The sequence below is a fragment of the Pelecanus crispus genome, chromosome 2 (assembly GCF_030463565.1).
Source record: "Pelecanus crispus isolate bPelCri1 chromosome 2, bPelCri1.pri, whole genome shotgun sequence".
Taxonomy (NCBI): domain Eukaryota; kingdom Metazoa; phylum Chordata; class Aves; order Pelecaniformes; family Pelecanidae; genus Pelecanus; species Pelecanus crispus.
Window position 1 is genome coordinate 50,966,080 of NC_134644.1, and position 22,161 is coordinate 50,988,240.

The 22,161-nt window shown below is 36.6% G+C and overlaps 1 protein-coding gene across 1 annotated transcript in view; it reads right to left on the reverse strand.

The window, feature by feature from the left end:
• The window catches only part of ULK4 (unc-51 like kinase 4), a 254,519-nt gene that overhangs the window by 150,862 nt on the left and 81,496 nt on the right, over positions 1-22,161 (reverse strand). The window contains 6 exon segments of the mRNA XM_075705440.1: positions 5,578-5,722; positions 5,822-5,873; positions 15,303-15,397; positions 15,488-15,539; positions 19,292-19,348; positions 19,683-19,804. Coding sequence (XP_075561555.1) covers positions 5,578-5,722; positions 5,822-5,873; positions 15,303-15,397; positions 15,488-15,539; positions 19,292-19,348; positions 19,683-19,804 — 523 coding nt within the window.

Genomic DNA, 22,161 nt, shown 5'->3' on the forward strand with positions numbered 1-22,161 from the left:
GGACCTGTGGGCCCATGGAGAGAGAAGCCCACGCTGGAGCAGGTTTGCTGGCAGGACTTGTGACCCTGCAGGGGACCCATGCTGGAGCAGTCTGCTCCTGAAGGACTGCACCCCGTGGAAGGGACCCACGCTGGAGCAGTTCATGAAGAACTGCAGCCCGCGGGAAGCACCCACATTGGAGAAGTTTATGGAGGACTGTCTCCTGTGGGAGGGACCCCAGGCTGGAGCAGGGGAAGGGTGTGAGGAGTCCTCCCCTGAGGAGGAAGTAGTGGCAGAGACAACGTGTGATGAACTGACCGCAACCCCCATTACCCATCCCCCTGCACCGCTTGGGCAGAGGAGGTAGAGAAAAATGTAAGTGAAGTTGAGCCCGGTCAGAAGGGAGGGGTGGGGGGAAGGTGTTTTAAGATTTGGGTTTATTTCTCATTACCCTACTCAGTTTTGATTAGCAATAAATTAAACTGATTTTCCCCAAGTTTAATCTGTTTTGCCTGTGATGGTAACTGCTGAGTGATCTCCCTGTCCTTATCTTGACCCATGAGCTTTTTCGTTATACTTTCTCTCCCCTGTCCAGTTGAGAAGGGGAGTGATAGAGTGGCTTTGGTGGGCACTTGGCATCCAGCCAGGGTCAACCCTCCACACTTCCCTAGAAAAGATCCACTTAAAACAATTTTAAGCCTCTATGTATTACTTTTGAGAGAGACTATTACTATTCTGCACAGTAGTATCCCAGCTCCTCAGAGTTCAATAAAAAACAGTCGCACTTTATTTCCTTTTACTTGAAAATCTATTCCCCCCCTCCCAAAGGATAACATTAGTAAAGGATATTTCTAAGGGAAGGTGCAGCGATCCATCAAACCAAATACCATCTGAGAAAAATGTAGATTACTAAAACAAATGCCTTACCAATTAATAGACACATTGCCTGCATAAAGGCCATTAGGAACTATGAGTACATGAATCTTCTCTAAAATATTCCATGTTTGAGATACTTTATTAAATGAATGAGTTCATCCAATGATTTCCCTGCCACTTCAAAACACAAACCAATTTAGTAACAACAGTTTTAGAGAACATTTTATAAGGGTTCTGTAAACTCAAAGCACTACACTGCAAGGAGTCATTTTGTCAATCTTTTCCATAAGCAACAGTAACAAGAGGACCTCGAGATTTTGGGATATGGATTCTCTTAAGCTCTTAAAAAAGACTAAACATTTTACTGACAAATTATCTCAAGTATCCTGGACTTTGTACTTGCAGAACTGGCTTGGCAGTCTACTAAGAACAAGCTACATAATCTTTCAAATGAAATAAAAATTTATTTACACATTCCTCTCCTTTTGCTGGTTCTGGCTCAAATTTCAAATTATGATATATAATTAGGAATATTAAGAATTAAATGAAAAAGAGATGATGTTTCAATTTATGATTAAAAAACCTGGATATGTAACAGAAAGCATTCACCTTGTATTCATTTTCTATAGCTGAAAATTTCATTTTGTTTATGAAAGGCTCAGGAAAGTAACCTTTCAGTTAACTGAAATTAAATGACACAATTTCATTCAATTCAATCAAAATCCTGTGAGGAAGTTAACTTTCTGATGTACAAATGCACAAATATTTAATGGAATTAGCATTACCAAAGTGGCAACCACTGCATTCCTCCATTTATATCATAGAATCGTTTAGGTTGGAAAAGACCTTTAAGATCATCCAGGCCAACCATTAACCTACACTACCAAGTCTACTCTAAGCCAATCAAGGGTAGACTAGACTAAACCATGTCCCAAAGTGCCACATCTACCTGTTTTTTGAACACTTCCAGGGATGGTGACTCCACCACCTCTCTGGGCAGCCTGTTCCAATGCTTGACCACCCTTTCCGTAAAGAAATTTTTCCTAATTTCCAGTCTAAACCTCCCCTGGCGCAGCTTGAGCCCATTTCCTCTCGTCCTATCGCTAGCTACTTGGGAGAAGAGACCAACACCCACCTCACTACTACCTCCTTTCAGGTAGTTGTAGAGAGCAATAAGGTCTCCCCTCAGCCTCCTCTTCTCCAGGCTAAACAACCCCAGTTGCCTCAGCTGCTCCTCATAAGACCTGTGCTCCAGACCCTTCACCAGCTTCGTTGCCCTTCTCTGAACATGCTCCAGCAACTCAATGTCTTTCTTGTATTGAGGGGCCCAAAACTGGACACAGTATTCCAGGTGCGGCCTCACCAGTGCCGAGTACAGGGGCACAATCACCTCCCTGCTCCTGCTGGCCACACTATTCCTGATACAGGCCAAGATGCTGTTGGCCACTTTGGCCACCTGGGCACACTCCTGGCTCATGTTCAGCTGGCTGTCTACCAACAGCCCCAGGTCCTTTTCAGCCAGGCAGCTTTCCAGCCACTCTTCCTCAAGCCTGTAGCATGGCATGGGGTGGTTGTGACCAAAGTGCAGGACCCGACACTTGGCCTTGTTGAACCTCATACAGTTGGCCTCGGCCCATCGGTCCAGCCCTCTCTGCAGGGCCATCCTACCCTCCAGCAGATCGACACTCCCACCCAGTTTGGTGTTGTCTGCAAACTTACTGAGGGTGCACTCAATCCCCTCATCCAAATCATCGATAAAGATATTAAACAAGGCTGGCCCCAAAACAGAGCCCTGGGGAACACCACTCGTGACCGGCTGCCAACTGGACTTAACACCATTTACAACTACTCTCTGGGCTCGGCCACCCAGACAGTTTTTTACCCAGCGAAGACTACGCCCATCCAAGCCATGAGCTGCCAGCTTCCCAAGGAGAATATTGTGGGAGACGGTGTCAAAAGCTTTGCTAAAGTCCAGGTAAATGACATCCACAGCCTTTCCATCATCTACCAGGCGGGTCACCAGGTCATAAAAGGAGATCAGGTTGGTCAAGCAGGACCTGCCTTTCATGAACCCATGCTGGCTGATCAAAATGAGGACCATTTATATGTCATGCATAGTGACCAAAATTCTATTTTCTGGGTCAGTTTTACATTTAAACAAATTAACTTGTAGAAGATATTTATAGGAATGAAATATATACACAAATGAGTACCATTATAACCTTCCTTAAAAAGAACATCACATGTTAAACCCAGATGTCCCTCTCTTCCATACTCAACAGCTCTCAGTTCTTAAAAAGCAGAAGTAAAAGTGGTGGAAATACCCACTTCTTCACACAGACTGCCCATGAAGAAACAGCCATCGCACCCCTCCTCTCCTCTTTTGACTGTCCTCCAGCTGAGTCACACTCTGTCCTATCCTTTGTCCAGCAACAGAAAGACTAAACACCAGCAAACACCTCTTCAGCCTCCAAATACAGGCTAGTTGTCTCTTCACTTTCTGTCTCAGAGCTTTCAAGTAACTTTTACTTCTTGGGACAGGGCTTTATGTTATCTTCACAAGTAGGTTACATGGAACATTAGACCTCCCTTCTCTGTCAATTTAGGTCAGACCTCTTTGCATTCAAATAAAGCTTCTTTTGAGAACTGTAGAGAGTGTATGACGAATCATTCCTACCTCCCACCAATAATTTCCTACCCATACCTAGAACATTGCTGAACAAAACTTACCTTTTGTGTCTCTTTTGACATCCAAAGCAGCTGCTTTGGTCTTTTCTTAGTTTCTTTTTGAGCCTTCTCCGAACTGAGTTTTGAGGCTTTCAAGTTTTGTTGAAAAACTCAAGTTTGAGTTTTCTTTTCTGCAGAAAATCCTCAAACCCTCCTCCACTTTGTTTCCTCTGTGCCTTCTTGCATTGATTACCTGCTCCCCACAGGTGAACATACTTACTAGGGGTTGGCTCAAACCACAGGTTCAAGTAATGTATTAAATATGTAGACACTAGTTAACTCTTTCTGAATCACTGGAAGATTTACATACTGCTTTTCTATGCTCCTAAGCTAGAGTAAAATTTGTATATACCAAGTTCTGATATATTCCAAATATCATAAACTTCAAGAATTATTTTCCTGAGATAATCTCAAACTACTTCTCAAATATAAGTATCATCATCTCTATGGTAACATAAAGGAACTGATTCAGAAAATACTTAGAGCCTGGAATCAAGAATATGAGCTACTGCAAGACCGTTTTTTTATACATCTACAATGAAATGCATGCAAAGATAGCACAGCAGAAGTCCCCAAAGTAGGATCATATTCAGTCTCAGACCAAAAAGCCCTGCCACTCAATTGAGCTAATTAGCTTGCAGACAGGAGTATACCATCTGTTTTCCTTCTAGTTTGGAATTAGCATGACACTCCCCGCCCTCCTCCCAGTTCAACAAGAAACTTTTTATAAGATGGGCATGCCTGCTAAGGGCAAGATTCAGAGCAAGAACAGAACTTGGCCTCGCTTGACTCCAGGACTCTTCCCCTATCTGAAGAAAGGTATCTGACAGCTTTTAATAATGCATGTACTCTATTTTTAAAATAATATTTTCAGTTTCCATTTTAATACATAATAATAAATTCTGTATTTCCCAGTGAAAAAAATACTATGAATAAAGGAAAATAAGCTTCTCTATAGAGCTCTAAGATTTCCTTCCCGTTCTCTCTCACAGAGAAAAGATTACACATCTTGCATGGACAGAACTTTGGTCCTCAAACTGTAAGAACATTAGTCAGTTAGCAAGAGACAGTCTCATTTTTGGGGAAGGCACTGTTTCTGATCATAATCCAGCATCCATTCCTCCACCCTTCTGCCACTTACTTAATGTAGGGGTGGGGAACAATTTCCTCACTTAGGGCAGCTAAGTATTTACAATTATTAACTTTTGAGGACCACACATTAAAATACACTAACATTATTAGAATAATGTGAAAGATAAAAGACGACATCTTTACTGTACTCATCCTGTGTTCCTGCTTTCCTTCCCTCTACTCACAGATGTTATCAGCTTACAGTATGCATGTACATAACACAGAGAGCTGTCCTTACGCTCACCTGCAAGTCATTTTGAAATAACAGGCCTCATGTGACCATTCACCATATAAATGAAGTTCCAGGCCACATCTGGCCCACAGGCTGTAGTTTTGTCTACCCTCCTGCAGGGTTTTTCTGCTGCTTGAGGCCGCAGGAAAGGACAGCAATTCAGAGGTAATAACTCCCGGGTGGATCATGGAGGACTAATCCATCCTGTACTATTCCTTTTTAAAAAGTTATATGTCATTCCATATGATTTCAGAACATCTTACATGAGGGCACAACATCCAAAATAGACAAAAAGATGCTGCTGTTAGAATGTTCTGACTTTATTAGCAGAACAAAGAGGAGTATTTAAATCACAGCCCGAAAGCTAGAGGAAACTTGTTTCACTCCAAGAGCAGCCAGAGGCACAGTATCAGAAATGAGCATCACACAGAAGTTGTGTTTGTGTTGTACGTGACAAAGTACTAAATAAACCTAGGAGAGAGATGTTGGGCAGAGAACTCTGGCAGCAGTCAATTGCTATGCCTCTTTTCGTTTTGCCATTTAAACATAAAAAGGGTAGTTAAAACAAATACGCTGTCAAAATGGATTGAGGATCAAATTATTCCCCATTACAGGAGCAATATTATACTTACTGAGGCAGCAATGAATCTCTAATGAGAGACAGAAGCTTGCTGTTTGAGTCGAGGTTCTCCCCTTTCTCCTCAGCCATGACCTCGTGGCTTAAAAGCAGTGATGTGGTTTCTGAGAGCAACCGCAAACTGAAGAGTCTCCATTCCACTTGAAAATAAAGGTGCCAAGAATGTGACCACACTGAAGTCTAATTAAAACAAAATGTGGAATTCATGGAAACTGTAGTTGATGTGGCCATATACTTACCATTCTGACTGTGGACCAAAGAAACTAGTGGTGGGAGGATACAGTCTTCAACCTAAAACAGAGAATTAGAAAGATCTGGCTTAGATTATTCACAGGGGAAAAAACAGAACAGAGATACACCATCATCTATGTTTATTCCACTGCTGGAGCCCTTAATCAAAGGGATGAATAATCACAGAAATTCATCCATAATCACACTTATAAAGCCATTAAGTTCACTTGTCTCTGGTAAGCTGTCATAAATATATAGACAGTAATACACTTTTATCTATAGAAAACAACAGTAACGGTATAATTCACTGAGAGTGAATTTTAATTTAAAACACAGAATTTAGTGCAGATGTAAGAAAAAAAGAATATTAGAATATCTATTAATACTGATGTTTTATTCCATAAACTATCATCAAATAGAGTTCAGAGGAAACATCCTTCTAAAACAAACCTGCACAGAACTAAAATACATCAGGAAAGATGTACTACCTCTAATGAAATACCCTTAACCTTAGTTGAGAGTCTTGATAAAATTTTAACTTCTTTCATTCTGGTAATACACAGTCTTCCATTAAAATTTAAATTTACAGACTTAAGATTGGAAATATGAAAAAAAAAAAATCCAGTCAGCTCTTCATTGTCCATGACTGTATTGTTACAGATTAATCTGCCACAGGACTAGTCAGCTTAGTTCCATCTGAAATCAACTTATGGCAAACTACGCTATAACTCAGTTTTATGTATCTAATATTACAAAAATACTGTATTATTAGTATTCTCTCTAAGAGAATGAATTACTAAGCCTTAAGTCATTGGTAAAATATAATTTATTTAGATAGGACATGTTTTATTTTTGGGGAGAGGATGGAGGGACAGCCCTGCAATTTTTAAGTATGCATCATGGATACACAGCTTGTCCTTGGATTTATTTATACAAATAAAATTACTGTGTAGGTTCTCACTACATTGTGGACAGGATTTGGTGTAACAAGACTACATTATAATTCCCCATGTGTTTTCTTTTAGAGATTAATACTAGAAGATAGGATTTCTCTAGGTTTATGCAGCTACTATTAAGAAACATCTGTAGAAGCTGAAAGTATATATGAAAAGGGGTCACTAAATGAAGTTAGCCTCTAGCCAGCAATAACTACAATTAGCAACTATTTTGTTGTTAGTTGGTGGTCTCTGTTAAATGAATCTCTGCCATTAAGGGATTCATTTAGTCTAGCTTTTTTCACTTCTGAAAAAGCTACCAAAAGATGCCTTTGTTACATACTTTCAATAAAAGAGGTAAGGAACTCTGCTTGAGGTATGTAAGTCAAACTACTCTTGCAAGTACAAATAGCCTTTATACCTATATAGATGATGCTATACATCATACATGCGGTGACTTTTGTAACACATCATAATTTTGATATATTTTATGGTCTTTTCAGTTAATATGCAATAAGATAAATAATAAAACTACATTGCATTCCAACAACTCCATTAGTGCAGGTTTCTAAACTGTTCTACAAATCGTAATTTATCATTTATAACATACCTGTGAGGTAGGATTAAAAAAAAAAAAAAAAAAAAGTATGTACTTAAGGTCTTGCAGTCCAAAAAACCAGTTCAACCTACTGCAACGCTTCTCAAATGAGGAGGCACATTTAAGTGGTAAATTAAAGGTGCGAGACAGAAAGAGAGGTAAAAAAAGCAGCTCTCAATTGTCTGAAACAACATAGGGACTCAGAATATTATGAATCACTCAGCAGCAGCAGCATTGACTCAGACTGATACTGATTAAGATGGCAGTATACAGCAGTATGATGCAACTTCAGTTTCTAAAACTTCAAATCATCTTTCACTTTCACCTAGTATTAACAGTAGTCTTTCCACATTAGCAAATGTAGTTAAGCCAGTCATAAGTCTTTTCTAAGACAGATATATTTTAAACCGTCATTGTAAAGAAGGTTCTTCAGGTCTTAAATAATTGTAGTAGCTTTTTCTGATCTTTTTCTAACACAAACCTCAGTTTTGGCAAACAAACTGTTTAGAATGGAATTCTCCATAGTAGCTGTTTGCCTCATGTCAGTTCGGTGTGGTGGGGAGATCAACTAAATGAAGCACTAATCCTATGGAAAATGATTTTGTGATGCAAGAGCATATCAGAATTCACATGCTGAAGGGAGAAGCAAGTATTAAATTGTATGTGAACCTTAAATGAGATACTTAAGTGAGATAACTCTGCAACCCTCATCGTTTCTCCATGCCATTTGGGTCTCTATTTTTTTACTAATGTGTACACAAATTTGTAAACAAGATTATGAACTAAGCAAGTAATTATTGAGGTGAAATAAACTGAAGTGTAATAGTAAATGAAATATTTTTAATAAATTCACCAGTGAATTGCACGAGTTTCTGTAAGTTATGTATACAGATGCATGGTATTAGCATTTTGGCATTTTCTAGAAGGATTGAAACAACTGGAAGAATACTCAAACAAGGAATCATTTTGTCTTCTTTTAAATGACTGCTGACATCTACATGGAATCAAATCTCCACATATGCATGAAGCTGGTCAGGTATTTTTCTTGTTTCAGTCTTTATCCCTAAGATTGTTTACAAAAAAAAGTGGAAAATCTTCTTCTTTAGGCCTAAACAGACTGGATAGTTTAAATATGCTCATAGCTATATCTGGGTTTCTACCATCTTCTAAATAGCCTGATATCCAGTTAACAATAAATCCCTAACTGCACAAAGCCACCATTGTACAATTCTGCAATGATGGCATTCAAAGGCTATGCTGCCACAACCGTGCTGTTGTTGCTAACCCAAAATAGCAATGAAATACTAGAAAATTCCATACACACTACCTTCACATCTCCCAGCTATAATACATATGTACAGGACCAAAAAAAAAAAAAAAAAGTAGCTCAAACCTGGTAATCTTGTTTCTGACAATTGGAAAGGAGTAGAAAGAGAAGAGAAATAGACCAAGCATAAAGCACAACTCTAGTTTCTAGTAAAGTAACTCTTGAGTTTAAAAATTTCCTAAACTGATGGTGTATCTGTATTTTTGCATTTAATAATGCTTACTAGCCTTTTCTCCCATTTATTTTTCCAATCCTATCTTAAATATATTTATACTTTTAGCATGTGCAATACCTATGGCACTGAACTCCACACTTCAATTATGCCTTAAGAAAAGGCACTTCCTTGTTTATTTTAAACCTGCTAACTTGATACCCACTTATTCTTATTTTATGAAAACAATGAATAATTATTTCCAATTCATCTTTCCTATGCCATTCATAATTTTATACTGTCAAGTCTTTTGTTTCCAAGCTGAAGTTCTTGTCTACTCAGTCCCTCCTTGCATCATTGAGATTTACTTTTTCTTGTTAAGCTTCATTCCCTTTGAGAGTGAATGACCACAACTGCATTCAGGATTCAAGGCTTGAGGGCACCAGAGACTTACTATGGCATGGTGATGTCTTCTGCTTTTTTGTCTGATCTTTTACCAGTCATTTCTAATAATCTAGTTGTCTTTTTGATTACTGCTGAGTATAAAGCTATCAGTTTCATAGAAAAATGATGCTAAGAGATCTCCAGAACAGTTACAAGTAGTTTAGACCCTGACACTGCATATGCATAGTTGGAACGATTTTCCCCATGTGTGTCGCTTGACATTTATCAGTATTGAATTGCATGTCATTTTATTGTCCTTTCACTCAGTATCTTGAAACCTTCCGAACTCTTCTGTCAGTTTTAATTTTCAGTACTGTGAATAATTTAGCGTCATCAGTCAGTTCTGACACCTCCCTATTCATTCCCTTTTCTGGATAAGTTATAAATAGCACATGTTGCAACATGGATCTTTGTAAGGCACCATTCTTAATATACCCAAATTTTTTGAAAACTGATCTCTACTCTCTACTTAGTAAATTTTAACTAGTTAGAAGTTGATCTGTCAGATGGCAAGAGGGAAGGGCCACTGATAGATTTGAAGAGTCTTTGGTGCATGACTTTGTCAAAAACATTTTGGAAATCCAAGTGTACTATCCAAAACCAGAACATCTGTCTCCATGAAGTTCACTGTTTTCTGCAAGCAAAACTCTACTAGTGAGGTATGAGCACAAAGCTGTACTCACTTTTCTACAGTATTTTATTACTTACAAAACCCAGATCTTCTGAAAACAAGGCACATTTTTTACAGAAATTCTTCTGCAAAGTCTGTATATTATTTTAACCATCAAAAGAGACAAGCCACAATTTCAGAGTAGTTAAGTATGCACCAGCTACTAGGAGGGGCTTAAAAGAGAAAACTGTAATTTCAGTCCTTCTCTGCTTGTCTCCGCTGTTCAGGAGATGTCAGACGCAAGGCCTGCACCCTAAATATATGTGCCTACTTTGTTAGAAACAAACACTGCCTCAGCTTTACTTAACCTCACCAAGCAAAGTCCAAGCTCCACAAGCACCCACTAAAAAGCAGTTGTAACATTGCAAAGGCTCACAGTGGAAGGATCCCTACACTAAATCTCTAGTTAGTGGGAGGTATCCCCTAAGAATAATGATGGAGAACTAAACTTCCATTCACTTGTGCTAGTCAGCAAGGATGAATTCAACTATTCAACATATACATCCAACCATCATGTATTAATGAACTAGCATATAACCAAACTTATCTGTTATCCCCTACACCTTAGGCTATGTTTATATGGATAGCTTAACCCTCTTCTCAAGGCCACAAAACTCACCTTAATATGGCTAATATTACCAACATAAAAAATCTCTCCCTTGATTAAAACTCAGTTTCAGAGCTCTTCAAACCCATTATTAATGCTAAATTCTTGACATTTGGTGTTACACTGGGTGAACAGAAAAAGCAAGCAGGCTTAAAGCCCGGTCCAGTAGCATTTGTGAACCATGCTGTTCTCAAGTGAAAATCAGACACAGGAATTAAACTTACATAAAGAAACTATGCTATCCATTCCATGCAGCTATCGTATCCAAACTCGCAAGTGACTAAGCCCATTACTTTACTTCCAGAGATTTCCCTAGAGGCACCTGGTTCTTTTCAGTGTGCATATGTTTAACTTACAACTACTGACAAATATCTTCTCCTTATCCACTATTCAAAGCAGAACATACCAAACCAAAGACCACCAGCTCCCAACCCCTTTTTTTCCAGTCACATGTAAGACCCACAACATCCAACATCACCTTGACATTTATTCTCATTAAAATTCCACATACAAGGTTATTGCTGAAAGTGACCATGGAATTAAGATCATGCTGCCTTCAAACTTCTTAAAGCATTCGCTGGAGGCGCAGCATGCTCCTCAATGTTTTAATATTGCCTGTAATCTCTCAGAATGTAATAGAAAAAATAATCTAATGCATGTTACAATGAACTGGGGAGAAGGATGACATTTCTGTAATTTTTTTTGAAAAGTCTTCAGAACTTCAGAATCTTCATTGAGCTCTTTTTTTTTTTGCCCCCCTCCTTCTTACTTCTGGGAAGAGACAGCACTGACTGACTCAATATGTCAATTAGTACAGAACTGGTTTCACAAAAAAGTCTCACATCATGTGGATTAGCTTAATGGACAGAAAGCCACATGGGGTGTAGAATTTTAATCTACTCGAAAAGAGAAAGTGATTGAAGAGATGCTGTACAATATGTTCATATAGTCATACCCTACACTGACAAAATTAAGGTGTCAGTGGTTAGATCAGAACAGCCTGTGGGTGAAGAATACCACTGATGCTGAATCAAGAAAAGACTAAGATGAACAGAAAAAAGCACTTGCACAAGTTTCTAACCCTTGTGTTGTCATCTTTGGTGAAAATAACAACTTTTATATTGTCAACCAGCAGATTTCCATGTCATACTGCTTTTCCCTTGACTTCTCATCAAGCAACTCATCATGTTCAGGGTGCTTTTATCTTAGCCTGATTTTTAAAAATAATTTTTAAAACCTTGAGGAGGAGAACCACTGCTGACAACTTTTACCTCAACCAGAAAAGAACTTTCATGCTTCAGGTAAAAGATCATCTGTGCAGTATACAGATCATTTTTGGGAGCTAGTTAGAGTATAGAAAGGATTCCCACAGGAACTGCCTGACATCATGAACGACATCACTGCTCAAAGTGCTCTGAATTAGCATACATCCTTTTTTCAGGCAAATAAATATACAGAAAAAAAAGAAAAATGCAAATTATACAGTCAGCACAGAATTCTTCCAGTTAATTATATCTAAACCTTTACCAAATTTGAAAATACATATTGTTATAAAATTTATTATCTGAATTTAATAAATATCTTCCATTTTAGGTATGTAGAGGAAACAGGCAGTTGGACTTGTGTCAGTTTAAGAAACTGGGGTTTATATTTGACTCCAATCTACAGAGACTCTTCCTGATGGCCTTCATCATCACACTTGTGTACCTGGAAATCTAGTTTTGTGAAAACTTGCTGAGTCACACTTGTTGTTAATCTTTATATCTTGTAAAAATGCACACAACAGCATGCAAAATGAAATTACTGCTCACTACTGTCTTTCATTTGAACACTTTCAATTAATTTCCCTTGGCTTTATCACACTTAGCAATATAGAATACAGTCAGTCCCCTCAGAAATTAATCTCCTCAATAACTGACTTCAAGTTGATGGTAATCAGAAATTTGATCACAAAAAAATCAATTTATTCTATTTTCTTTGTTCAAGGTACAAATATAAAGGCAAATCAAACATGAACTAAAACCCAGAACAAGCAATTCTTTTCTTCTCAAAGTGGAAAAGAACCTGAAATGTTGCTCTTAAATGCCTATTAACTTACATAATTTCCACTGCAGCTAAACTAAAACTAGAACTGAACTGAAAAACTTACTGATTCTGCTTTTATTAAATTCATTAAACTTTTAGAATGCATTTAATTTCTGATTAGAAACTTTAAAGAAATGTCACAGTTGTAGTGGAAAAAAACACAACCTCTCAAGAAGGTTTTGGCCTTCCCCCCTCCCCCTCCATAAAATGCTGTTTGTAACCAATTTTGTCTAAATGAGCAATCCAGGCTTCAGAGATCAGCCTAGGATACACATTTCTCTCCAGTAAAAGAGTTTCCTACTAACCACTGTTATACTTAAATATTGATCTGGAAGCTCGAACATGTCTTGCTTCAACTTTTTAAAAAAAGCACCAAGTTCCACTGGGTGCTGGCATTTATATTCATAGATTCTAGTCATGCTCAGCAAGCAGCAATTAGAAGATATCCCTTGAGTAAGAGCAATTCTAAAAATATTCTGTATGCATCATAGAAGATGAAGCACCACTTTCTGCTAAAGTAATGTATGCTGTACATTCAAGTATAATTAGCACACTAGACTTCGTAAATAGTATTAAACTAATTACTGTTTGCACCACTAGTGGCAGATGTGGTTAGAGATTATTAATTACAGTGGACAATTTCTTGAATTTAACATACCAAATACGAGGCAATTTCTCCACTTTATTTTGTGTCTGAATGGCTATTTGCTGAGTGTCAGGAGGGCTCTTTTAAATTAGGAAGAACTGTAACTTATGAAAATGAGCAAGTGAAGTAATAGATTTTATTTTCTCAAAAAAAAAGCTGTTCATTGACAAGCATATAATTATTTTTAGTTAATAAATTTCAATATACACCTAGTCTAAATCAGGGAAACTGTTCTGCAGAAGTGTTATGCGTCATAAATTTATAAGCACTGGACAGGCAGGAAGTTCTTTCTCTAGCTACTTAAGGTTAACCAATGTGTTCAGATGGATTTTAAAGAAACACCTAAAACTTTCAACATATGTGATGAAGTAAACTGTTCCCCAGAAATTTAGATACTTGAGTAAAACTCACCTACTGGTAGCCAGACTTAAAAGAGAATGGGATAGTCATTCCCTGGCTTCAATATAACATTCTGCTGAATGTGGGGACAGGAGCGGGGAAGAAGGGTTGTAAAAGGGAGCTGTCTCCTTAGTGCTAATTTTTCACAGGAAAAAAACCCAGACCATTAAAGTTTAAACAGCTAGGGGAATTTTCTTTAGTGTGCTGACACAAGGTATTGCAATTTCAGTAAATGTTGATGGACCTCCATAAAAAATGGTACATATTTCTGTCAATATAAGACACACCGATAATCCACAGAAGTAAACAGATTATTTTTAAAAATTGAGGTGATTCTAGAATGATACAATCATAATACAGTGACTTGAAGGCTGACAGGCATGTAAGCAGATACCAATAGGTATTCATACCTCACCTACATTTGCATTTCTTTTCTGGAACATCCTTTTCCTTATTCAATTGAACTGTTTAGTTCTGTACTACTTCCCCTCTGACTATTAACTGGTTAGATATTTGTTCATAAGGACCATTTTCTTGAATACCACTCTTTTTTGAGTATTAATTAGAATAAACATTAAACTTAAATTCCTATTTATACTTTTTATTAATTTTAGTATTTTTACTTATTAAGACCTTATAATCTGCTCAACTAACGCACACACCAAATAGGATTCAGCTTCTAAAAACACTTAATTTCTAAGATCACCCATTCTTATCTAGCACAGTCCCTAAGATCACTCATTCTTATGAATTTATCAATTTGGTAATGCCTTTCTTGATTCAAGTGCTGTATTGAGCGGGCCCTTAACCGAATTCCAATATAACACAAATTTCAGTTTGAATTAAATGGTCACCCCAGTTAAGTCTCATAGATTATACTTTTGGTAGGGATTCAGGCACAAAAATGCACTGGTACAGGTTACAATGATTTGTCAATCACTGATTCAAGCATTCCAAGTTACTGATTTGCTGACAACTATTTCACAACATAACTGTTCTGGCTTCAGCTAGCTTAGGTTGAAGTAAATCATTTAATTAAAATCTTCAAAGAAAACAGATCTTTAGTGACATAAGCAGCTTACAGTATGTGGGTTTGGCAATTGTAATGCAACTTTTAGTAAGCAATCTGTTATACTTAAACAAAACAACCCACCATAACTGCTATAAACTGTTACTCTTGATGATGATCTCATCAGGAAGAGTATTGATGGAATGGGTCTTCAACCCTCAGAGGTGGTCTTTCCAAGCTATGTTAAAAGCATAATGACAAATGAAGTGGTGAAATTTTCACTAACATATAGCAATATACTCACTTTGAGGCTGAAGAAAGACTTATAAAATCTAGTGTTATATTTACATTAAAATAATTTTAAGAACTGCTATTTCTAAACTTTAAGCCCTTCTCATTCTCCGTCTTCTCAACTAAATATAGTAAACTGAGTCTGAATGCCTTCCTGCTTCTTTGAAAATTAAATCTCTCTATAAACAACAAGGATTTTTCCTGTCAAATAGAACCACAATACATTTTAAGCCATAATTTAAGCAGTTTCTAAATCTTCAAAACATTCTGTTATCAATGGAATTAGGCCAATTAGCCTGCAACTATTTAATTTGTTGTGAGACTTACGGTCAAGCGATGGATTGTCAACATGACAGGATGCTGTGTTACTGCTTCAAAGGTTGATAAAGTAGTCTTAATCAATTCTTCTGATGCAGCTTGCCCTATTAGTAAAAATCATTGTATTTCTTTATAAAATGCAACAGTTATAATGCCTGTTTATAAAAGTACAGCAGTATCACAGGTTACCTTACCTATTGCTCCATCCAAGTTTGTTTCTCCTGAATCTATCGATCTGATAAAATCCTACAGAAGAAGAGGCATTTATGTTAAAACACTGTCCTGGTTTCGGCTGGGATAGAGTTAATTTTCTTCCTAGCAGCAGGCATAGTGCTGTGTTTTGGATTTAGTAGGAGAAGAATGTTGATAACATGCTGATGTTTTTAGTTGTTGCTGAGTACTGCTTATACTAGTCAAGGACTTTTTCAGCTTCCCATGCTCTGCCAGGCGCACAAGAAACTGGGAGGGGGCACAGCCAGAATAGTTGATCCAAACTGACCAAAGGGCTATTCCATACCATATGACATCATGCTCAGTATATAAACTGGGGGGGGGTGGCCAGGGAGCAGCGATCGCTGCTCGGGGACTGTCTGGGTATCGATCGGCGGGTGGTGAGCAATTGCATTGTGCATCACTTGCTTCGTGTATCATTATTATTATTATCATTATTATACTGTTACTATTAGCATTACTATTTTACTTTATTTCAATTATTAAACTGTTCTTATCTCAACCCAGGAGTGTTTCTCACTCTTACTCCTCCAATTCTCTCCCCCATCCCATTGGGGTAGGGGGAGTGAGCGAGCGGCTGCGTGGTGCTTAGTTGCTGGCTGGGGCTAAACCACGACAAACACTTTAAGAAATTAAGTAGTATAATCACTGAATAATTACAACATGAAATTCTTTAAGGGACTGTGTAAATACAAAATCTTAATGCACCTATATTATGACAGTGTGTCCTAATGATTAAGATATGAAAGACTGAAAGCATTCATGATCTAGCTGTTATAACATAATTTTGCAAGTCTGTAAGGCTGCTGGACACTCAAATGTAGAGTACAGTAAGGACTATTACTCTAACTAATGTCAGGAATGTTAATATTTCCAGCTAAATAGACAGCAATTAAGTGTCTTCACTATTAACAGAAAATTGTAATTTCTAAGATGACTTTGAACTAGCTTGGACATGGCTATGTTAAAATAACTCAGCAAAAAGACCAAAGACCCTCCAGAAAATGCAATTTTCTCTTATTTGTTCTCCATCCATACTAAACACACTATGGATACAGTTACACACAGGAGAACATACAAAAATGCATAACCTTCTTTTAAAAATCACCTAAATTAGCCATCATTTTGAGGAACAGGGACAATGAAATATTAATAACCTGGGTTAAGTAAATATTGTACAATTAAACCCATTATTCTTTTGCCTTTTCATCTTGATTTCACTCTTTTGCTTTCACTTTTATGCATAGCTGTTTATTTCATAGGGGATACAAAAGACATGTTATTAATATTTGCTAAAGAAGGAAAAATTCTCAGCAGAATTCATAGTATGCTCTTTTTTACTAATGCAGTATTTAATACATAGAGGATTTACCACAGATAAACTTCTTTCTCACTTTCAATTTGCACACATACCTATTTATTTATATGATGTAAAGCATTAAGAAAATGACATTTGTTTCATATTTCACTATCAATTAAAATTTTGTTATTATACATTAAATTGGCAGAAGTGTCTACATGGGTTATCTTTCAGTATGTAAGAAACATCTGAAGGATTCTTCTCTAATTAAAAATACAGTTAGAAACTAACTATCTATTTCATAATTTAAACACATCTCAGGCAGTCATAAAAAACAACTGCTTCTGTTAAAACAAACAGTCATTTTATCTTCCTGATCATTTGAAGAAAATTACTAGTTATTATTTAATTAACTTGTTTTGGAAGAGAGTATTATTTTGTTTGCCTATTTAAGACAGTTTCACACCTAACCATAGTCTCAAGACCAATTTGGAAGAATCAATATAGTTGGTGCAAAAATTATTCCAGCTACTAACGCTGATTTCTTTAATTATATTAGAAACACAAGAAGATGATGTATTTATACAAAAACCACCAACTATCTGGGTTTTTTTAAACAATAGAGAGGAATGGTGCATGTATTCCACTACAGGTGAGTCTGTGCCCTATGCACTCTGCTGGGAGCCTACTATTAGCTGTGCCTTTGGGGCAGATCCTGTCCTCCATGTATTTCTATTCACAGCTGAAAACATGAAAGGACTGTCCCGACTCCCTCTCAATTTCTTTGCACAACAGTACTGAAAATTACAGTGGTGATGGAAATAACTTCAAAGCAGCATGAAAAAAAATTCTCAATGAACAACAGTTACAGGAAAATAACTACTCTTTTCCTTCCAGATACCAAGCACACATCTTTCCACTCCTAATCATTTCTTATTGTTAACAGTAAGATTTGTGATTAAATCAGAAATCACCCCCCCCAAAAAAAAACCCAGACCATGAAAGACTGACTTGCTAGTCTTAGAGGCCTCAATTATAGCACAGTACTTTGAGAAAGTACAAGCTGATGATCAAAAGTCCCTTTATAGATGTCAGTGGGACTGTTGCCTGGTAGAACGGACAGTTACTCTTCCAGAAGTAATTGCATTAGTCATATCATAACACAGTTCTATAAAACAGATTCAAATTTGATATTATTTTTTCAGATATACTACTTCCCCTCCCTTTTTTATGCATAAATCGAAATAGTAAATGTAAGTTCCTGAATTGCCTTGTTCAATGGAGACAGAAGGACAAGATGCGGGAAATATTCAGTAACCTTTTCCTCCTTGATCTGACAGGAAAGCTGTGCTAGTGTAACTAGCCTGACTTCCTCAGTCAGTACTTCAAGCAAGCTGAAGTAACATCAAAAGAAAACTTACACTGTACCTGGTCAGCTGTACCTATATTGTTGACAGAAGAATTTCACATTGTAGAAGGTTGATCCAAAACCATTAATAAATCTACTGCCTAGTTACAAATGCTTCAAAGAGATAAAAGGCTTTGTAATTCAACATCTACAGTTTAAAACTTTTTTTCTTCATTCTAATGCTAATTTTTAAACAAATGTTTTAGTAGAGCTAAATTAAACCCACATTTTCTTGGAATCAAGAGTCAAAGGAGAAAGAGAAGGGAATCTGAACAGTAAACTTTAATCCAGCTGTTTGTGGTGAAGTATTTTTTCATGCTATTATGGAAGTAAATACCTAGTTGTCATTTATGAACCCATGTACTTAAAGGTATTTGCTTAACTCTGATATGCAACTTGAGAATATGCTTTTTTCTCATTTAGAGAAACAACTGTTTTCATATGAGGAAATGACATTACAACAGTACTTCTTCATTTTTGCTATACTATCCTATGGCACAGTTAAAAAGTTCATTTTCTATTGCTAATGTCATAAATCAGTTGTAGATGCTAACATGAGACATATCTTAGGTCTGTAGCTTACAATACTCAGCTTTTCATCAACTAAATACAGTGTAAGAGTACTGGCAAGAAGAAAAAGGTGACAAAAGGAAAGAATATCTTAAATATAGATTAGATCATAATTTATCTTTTATTTCTACTCATAAAATACTAGCATAAAATTCTAGAAAGAATATTCTGTGTAATTTAGAGCTAAACTTTTCTACTCTAAAATAAAGCACACAGGAAATTCTCAGTTTATCAGACATGTGCAGAGTTTCTCTGCACTTGAACACAGGATAGCATATTTTCCCTTTGACCCAATAGATTACTACAGAAAAGATTTTCTGATAATATGTAGAGTTTTGAATATAATCAAAGCTTAAATTTTATACTCAGAATAAAGTTCTCTGTCCAATTTATAAATTTAATATAATTTTATTATATTAAAATAATTCCCAATGTTCTATGCATATGTATATTTTGTAAACAAGATTTAACTTAGACGGTTATACTCACAAGTAAGGTCCCATAGTTGAAAAGAAACTCCTCTGTCACTATCTGGGGACGAAATACCTATTTTAATTTAGCAAAAGTTGAAAAAAAATTACATTAAATGCATATCTTATGACTAGATAAAGTAAAACATATACTTCACAGCCATGTTAAAAAAAGAGGACAAAATATGTATTTGTTTCTATCACTAGAGTTGTCTTACAATGTGCAAAAATAAAGCTTACATCTTTAATGCTGTTATATAGCTGGAATACTCATCAACATATCTACACATTAATAAAAGTTCTTTTTTATCCATTCTGATCGTGATCAGCAGAAATTAAATTTTGGGAAACTGCTAGAGTTTGTCCTTGGTTTAACAATTTTGGGGGAAAAGAAAAAAAAAAAAATCTACCGGGGATGTCACAAGATGAAGCACTACAGGCATCATAGGAAGGCACATCTTCAGCTCTTTGGCCTGAACCGTTGATGGGTGTTTACGTCCAGAGACATTAGTTAAGGCAGTGAGAATGTCACCTACAGAAAACAACATTTCAGATTGATCTAACATAATTGCTTTACTAAACAACACCAAACGACATATAAAACATCTCTGTTCCAGTATCCTCTGTTCAATCCTGTCTTCTCCCTCCTGCTGAAAGTACTGTTCATGTGACTGCATGATAAATCAGGCTGATCCAGCACTTTCCTTTCCTGGTTCAGTGTTCAGCCAGGCCAATTTCCTGCGCTGGCTACAGGAACAGGCACACAAATGTGACCTCTGGCAAAATGGTGAGGATAGAAATATAAGGCAGGTGTAGAAGCAAAGATGAAATTACCCCTCTTGGCAGGGTTTGGTGGCTTTAGGTGGCTACATACACATGGAATTATACTCTTGAAATTCTGTGGATGCAATTCTATTTCCAGTGAAATAACAAGCAAAATTCTCATGACTTCCAGCTGACCAAGAGCTGAATTCACCATGATTAGTAGGCAACATAATGCTCAAGCAGTATGCTTTTCCTGCAGCATAGTACCACTGGAAGAAAGAAAGAAACATCTTCCTCACCCCTTCCAAAAGATCCCTCCACCGGCCATGCATACACATTCTCATACACAAGTTTAACCATGATGCAAGTGACATAGAGCAACAGGAATTCTCACATTCTCATAAAAGGGGTAGCAGCAGGTCAATGAGAACTTAGTTGCCTCCATAACAAACCTCAGACACAATAATGAGGGAACAAAATTTTAATTCCAATAGTGAAAACTGTACTTCAAACGAGGCATATAAAAATCAAGGAACATTATGCTAAATTTGTGTTATATTAACTACTGTCTCAGAAAAGCAAGACCCCTTCTGCATGGGATGAAGAACAGAAGCAGCAGAAGAAAAGTCACGGCTCATATGCAAAGAAGGAAAATTCTGTCCCTATAGCCTGAAAATATTAAAAACCAAATCCTGTCTTGAAAGAACACTTACTGTATTTTTTTTCCTTAACAAGAGAGCTGCACAAAACTGTAAAAGGCAAATCACATAGACATTAAACAAATAAAGGATGGGATTTGGCATTTTATACAATTTTCATGCGAGAAAAGGCCCTTCTTTTCAGAGTAAGTCACAGAGTTCAGTCATGTTGAATAATACCAGTGCTTTTCTTCTGCTCCCATGGAGTTCAATTTTCCATATAAGCTGAAATGACAGAGCCTGGCACTACAGTCTGTTGTAAAAATACCTAGCCTTAAAGATTTGTCTCATTCTATAATATACTGTGGTCAAGAAAAAGAAAGCATTGCCTAAAACTCTCCAAATACATAAACCAAAATATTGGGTTTTCATCAACACTTTTTTTTTTTTTAAATTACAATATTGAAATTCAGCAAGACTTCTCTGTGGTTAGCAACAAATAATTTACTGAACAATCTACTCTCTATGTTTTAAGGCCCGTATAATCATCTTATTTGCCAATTTTGCTGTTGATAAATAGATAGATATGGTTACTTTGATTTTTAGCATGATCTAAGCAATTCATATCTACTTCCTAGAAATAGGTTAAATATTATAAAATGCAGAAATAAAATTAGTTTCTTACAACAACTGAAAACTTTCAAAATTATCCACAAGGTTAACAATTTATTTAATTTGTTTAAATGTATCTTTAAGGCCAATTTCTACAATTTGTTAATCTATTTGGTTTATAGCTACATCTGGTGGAAGAAGATGGGATCAGTAAGGAGCTTACATAAATGAATATTAAAAAAGCCAGCTAGGATTAATTGTAAAATCAACAATTAAACTGCTTTTAACTGTTCCACTTTGCAAATCTCATTATTTTTCTTAGGAGCCCATAGCTTTTACCTCCTCAAGCAGAACATGTTCCTTTGTCATACTCACAGCAATAAAAAGAAAAGGCCTTCTGCCAAATGTGGGCAAATACAGATAGCTTTACTTTACTAAAACACACAAAACACCACCACAAAACAACACACAAATCTAGCTTGGAAAGGAAAACAAAGTGTAAAAATTATGCTTGATGTATCAGTTGTCAACAATGCATTGAAATTGTACATCAACAGTAAAAAAACCCAGCAGAATACATGTTAAAGCAATTGATGTACTATGTATTATAATGATAGTAACTATATATTTGATGTATAGTATTTTCAGGTTCTGAGGAAATATCAGGGCCTACTGTATTAGTTGCATATAGTACATACAGACAGTAGGAGGTGAATTTCTACCTCAGATATTTATAGTCTGAGACTTCCAAATCCTGAAATATAGCCAATATGCGAACCTGATATTTATTTAGAAAAAAGGGATCAGGTATTTGGAGCAAGGCAAAAATTTGCATTGTCATAGGAAGTGAAGTTTCTTTTAAAATAGCAGCATG